The sequence below is a fragment of the Chiloscyllium plagiosum genome, unplaced genomic scaffold (assembly GCF_037043375.1).
Source record: "Chiloscyllium plagiosum isolate Xiang-an unplaced genomic scaffold, Cpla_swu_hap1 HiC_scaffold_48, whole genome shotgun sequence".
Lineage (NCBI taxonomy): Eukaryota > Metazoa > Chordata > Chondrichthyes > Orectolobiformes > Hemiscylliidae > Chiloscyllium > Chiloscyllium plagiosum.
The window spans coordinates 5287137-5291674 of record NW_028270186.1 but is presented as its reverse complement, the minus strand read 5'-3'; the positions used below and the strand labels follow the sequence as shown (position 1 = coordinate 5291674).

The 4538-nt window shown below is 51.2% G+C and overlaps 1 protein-coding gene across 2 annotated transcripts; it reads right to left on the bottom strand.

Annotated features, from left to right (window-relative positions):
• Positions 1-871: 871 nt before the first annotated feature.
• On the bottom strand, positions 872-4093 carry LOC122543045 (homeobox protein Nkx-3.1). 2 transcript variants are annotated; one of them, XM_043681242.2, is made up of 2 exons: positions 3855-4093; positions 872-1491 (listed from the first exon to the last, which is right to left on the bottom strand). In XM_043681242.2, the coding sequence occupies exons 1-2, from the start codon at positions 4048-4050 to the stop codon at positions 1088-1090; spliced, it is 600 nt and encodes a 199-aa protein (XP_043537177.1). In that variant the 5' UTR covers positions 4051-4093; the 3' UTR covers positions 872-1087. The 2 variants fall into 2 exon arrangements, with proteins under 2 accessions (XP_043537177.1, XP_043537178.1); XM_043681243.2 differs by having other exon boundaries at positions 872-1488.
• Positions 4094-4538: the final 445 nt, after the last annotated feature.

Below are 4538 nucleotides of genomic sequence, written 5' to 3'. Positions count from 1 at the left end.
CCTTCTGCACAACAGCAGTGTTGTGATTTGTGAAGATGGGATTGGCTGATTTGTAGGTGTGATGGGATGCTTCCTGGGATATTTAAGGGAAACAAAGTTATTTTGTGTGAGCCACTCTTGGCCCTTTGAGCTGTTTGATGAATTCAGGTGTCACCTTTGAGACTTCTGAGAAATCAGTCTTTTGTGATGTGAATAACTGGGGTGTAGACCTGGGAGCTGCACATTTTTATTCACCTGTTTGTGAATCCCCCACTCACTTCTCTACCTTACTCCAATGAAGTCACAATTTCTATTGGAAACGCTCAGCAGCTTCATCGGAGTGACCAGGCTCCTGATATAGAAGACAACAAGCTGGTACAGACAGAATATCATCAGATTTGAAGTCTGGAACTTGCGATTCCCAAGAACACTCCATGAAACAGAATTAACACAAGAATTTCAACTCAGCTGGTACACTAAAACCAACCACACCAGGAGTTTAAATTCCATATACAGAACACTCACAGGAATCTGTTCAATATATAAACCATCTGAACCACTCCATTAGATTCCAGTCTGTAAGTCCCTCCCAGGTATCTGTTATTCTATATATGAGCCATCTAAACCCCTTAATTCAATCAGTTTGCTGTCTTGTACACATTATTGTCCAAGATCTGGTCTGGTTCAGCATCACGCCGTTGGTTACAGGGGACAGACAGCTATCTGTCCTGGATGTGACGATCTGTGCAGTCACTACGGCTCTTGGTCTGGGTCTTGATCAAGTCCTGTGATGAGCCCCCCCTGCAGGCCATGAAAGAATTGTTAAAGAGCCCTTGATGTTTCAGTGGGTGCCTGAAGGCATTACAATCAAACACACTGGGACAAGAATGACTACAAAAAAAAATTGATTTATTTTATAAAAGTAGCAGAGAAAATATTGAATTACAGTTTTATTCATCTTGAAACCAACAGAGAGGTGAGTGGCATGGGCCAGGGCGAGGGGGGCTTTTACACCCATTTGCCTGCAAAGGTTGAAAAACTGTTTCCAGCCACCAGTGATGAAATAAATAAAGTGCAGAGTCTCTTCAGGCTTTTGGCCATCAGGAGGTCAGCAGACTGTAGCTGGGACAGACGCCAGGCAGTAGAAATAAGGGTAATAGTGGTAACATGGGTATGGAGATTGGACAGGTACTTGGGAGCTCCCTTCTATTGATGCTGCCTGCTCCTTCACTCCAGCACAGTTCTGCCTGGCAGCCAGCATCTTCCTTTTGGTCTTGTACCTGCGGTTCTGGAACCAGATTTTCACCTGGGTTTCTGTTAGCTTCAGGGCAGTGGCCAGGTTGGCCCTCTCTGGGGCTGACAGGTACCTCTGAGTGTCGAACCTCCTTTCCAATTCGAGAACCTGGGAATGTGAGAAAGCAGCTCGGGAACGCTTCTTCCTGGGGCTTCTCCGAGCCCTGGCTGTGACCATGGTCCTCTGACTGCTGGCACTGCTCAACTCGGTGGAATCTGCTGGGGCCCCAATAAAAACAGAGACATTAGGAATTGACGCAAATCCCAAAGTCAAGGATGTGGCGACATGCAGACTGGCTTAAAAAGAGAAATCCAATGGCATCAACATCTCACTGCCTCCCATTACCAGATAGCAGCTCCTCTCTTATCATAGCCACACATCCCATCTCCACATGCTCACCCATTCACGTACCCCATCTCCACACACTCACCCATTCACGTACCCCATCTCCACACACTCACCCATTCACGTACCCCATCTCCACACACTCACCCATTCACGTACCCCACCTCCACACACTCACCCATTCACGTACCTCATCTCCACACACTCACCCATTCACGTACCCCACCTCCACACACTCACCCATTCACGTACTCCATCTCCACACGCTCACGTCTTCTATACCTCAGATCCTCCCTTTATATCCACATGTATTGGTTGTTTGTGCCCTCTCAGTTGTCTTTCGTCCTTGTGTCAGCCCTGCCCCTCCCTGGCCTTTGGCTGGTCAGTCACACACATTGTGAACATTCTGGTTCCTATCCAAACACAAGGTTAGTGTGCTGCAATTTGAGTGTGGGGTAGTGTGAGGAGAGTGAACATGGTTTATGTTGTGTTCCCCTGCTGGATTGCAGTCAAACTTGGCTGAGATATTCTCACTGGGTGGTGTGGGCTTGGTGCAGAATCTCACGGACACCTGGGAATGCACTGGTGTAACAGCAAGAGAGGCTCAGTGTGGTCTGAGAGGGGGACAATGACATCCCCAGTCAGAGGGAGCCCACGTTCCTCCAGAGGAGATGCCAGCAGCTGGAACTCCACCCTGCACAACACACTGTCAATCGAAGCATTTCGGTAGGAATATTCCCAATAGTTTCTCAAACCATTGAGTACATAGCCCAGAAGGAGTCCATTCTGTCAATGTAGACCTGCTGGCTCTGGGCTGAGGATATGGCAAACTTCAGTCCCAGGCTGGCACCCTGTGCCAGGATTCATAGCCACAATGACCCACTCTGCAGCACATTCAGTGCAGTCTTACTGTGCAGCCTGGCCCACTTGGTTCCCAGCTTGAGCAAATGGACACTGCACAGCTTGGCCCGTCCTCCTCAGATGGCAGCATTGCCTCTTGGAGCATGGAGAGGCCATTCAGCACCCCCCCCCCCCCCGGCGGTCTGCTCAGCCAGTCAGTCCTATCCTGCCCCCTTGTGTCACCAGAACCTCAGCGTCTCCGTCTTCGCCAGAGCCTCTGCGTTCTGCACTTTTTGGCAGAGAGAGAGCTCAGCAGCTCTTGGAGATCAGATTGAACCATTCTCCGTCCTGCTGGCTGCTGTGAATGGCTCAGCCCTTATTTTCAGACAGAAGCAAACAACCTCACACCATCCTGCCTCCCACAGCATGAGGGTTACAGTGAAGGTGAGGATCTCAGCAGCTGAGATCTTGTCATCAGAGCTGCCTCCCTTCTTACTGCTTCTTCTGGACTGAGAGTCACACAGCCCAGAAACAGAGCCTTCATCCAACTCCTCCATGCTGACCAGCTTTCCCAAACTAAACTGTCCCATTTGCCAGCCCTTGGCCCATATCCCTGTAAACCCTTCCTATTCATATACCCATCCAGATGCCTTTTAAATGCTGTAATTGTACCAGACTCCACCACTTCCTCTGGCAGCTCATTCCATACAAGTACCACCCTCTCAGTTGCCCCTTAGGTCCTTTGTAAAACTTTCCCCTCTATGCCCTCTAGTTCTGGACTCCCCCACCCCAGGGAAAAGACTTGGTCTATTTATCCTATCCGTGCCCCTCATAATTTTATAAACCTCTATAAGGTCACCCCTCAGCCTCCGACTCTCCAGGGAAAACAGCCCCAGCCTGTTCAGCCTCTCCCTACAGCTCAAACCCTCCAACCCAGGCAACATCCTTCTCCAGCCTGACTGATTAAAACTCTCTGTCTCCGCCTTGGAGATACTGAACAGTGCAATCCTTACAACTCTCTGCGGTAATGAATTTCATTGTTTCACTTCCCTCGAGAGAGAAGACACAAACGTTCCTCCTTTCTGTCTGAAATGGGTGACCCGTTACTCTGAGTTTATACCCTCTGGTCCCCCTCAGCCCCAGCCCTGGCTCAGTCACGGACTCCGCACCAATACATTTTAACAGAGGCGGGACTGGGGACCTGATCCTATCCGAGCGGCTCCGGGACAAACCTCAGGGATGCCAGGGAGCGGCAAAACCAAACCTCACCGTGTTATGGACGGAGCTGGGGCTGGGGAGTTTGGTTGGTGGGTGGGGGGAGAGTAGAGGAGCGATGCTCCCTGAGCTGTGAGCACAGTATCCCTATCCCCCTCCCCTTACCCCGTGCCTCACCTACCTGTCCTCCCCAGAGGCTGAGTTGGGACTCCCAGCTCCGGGCGGTTCTGGGAGCTGGGCTGGAACTGTGCTGCAGAGGCAGACCCGCTGCTCTGTCCTGTCTCCTCCCTCCCCCCTGGCAACTCTCGAGGAAGGCTGCCTGGCGAAGTCTCCTCCAGCGACAGGATGTCCTGGATGCGAAACGGCGTGAAAGCCATGTGTGTGTGTGTGTGTCTGTCTGTCAAACTCACTACCTCCACAGGTTTCAGTTTTGGAAATCGAGGATAAGTGGGAGGGAGGGAGATGCACGTTTGGAATGGGTGAGCTTTTTATAGAAGGAGAATGAGAGGCAGGCATCAGGTGGGAGGGAGGCAGGTACAGTCCCAGCCCTGCCCTAAACAGGAGCTGGGGGACCCTGTCCTGTTGCACCTGAGACAGCTATAGGCACTGGCATATATCCATCCTGCTCTCTGCACTGGGCAACTCCAGCATCAGCTCTTTGACTGGCAGCTTGAACACTGAGCATTGCTGCTGTGCCTGTGTGTGAGAGAGAGTCAGGTGGAGAAAACTATCCAACATGTAGTTCTGCAGAGGGAGAGAGAAGCTGTGATCACCTCTTCTGTCGCTCCCCTCGGGGAATACAGGGCACCTGGGAGAGACGGGCTGTCGGAAAAAGGGGCCAATGCTTCAGGGTATTGCAGGGAGA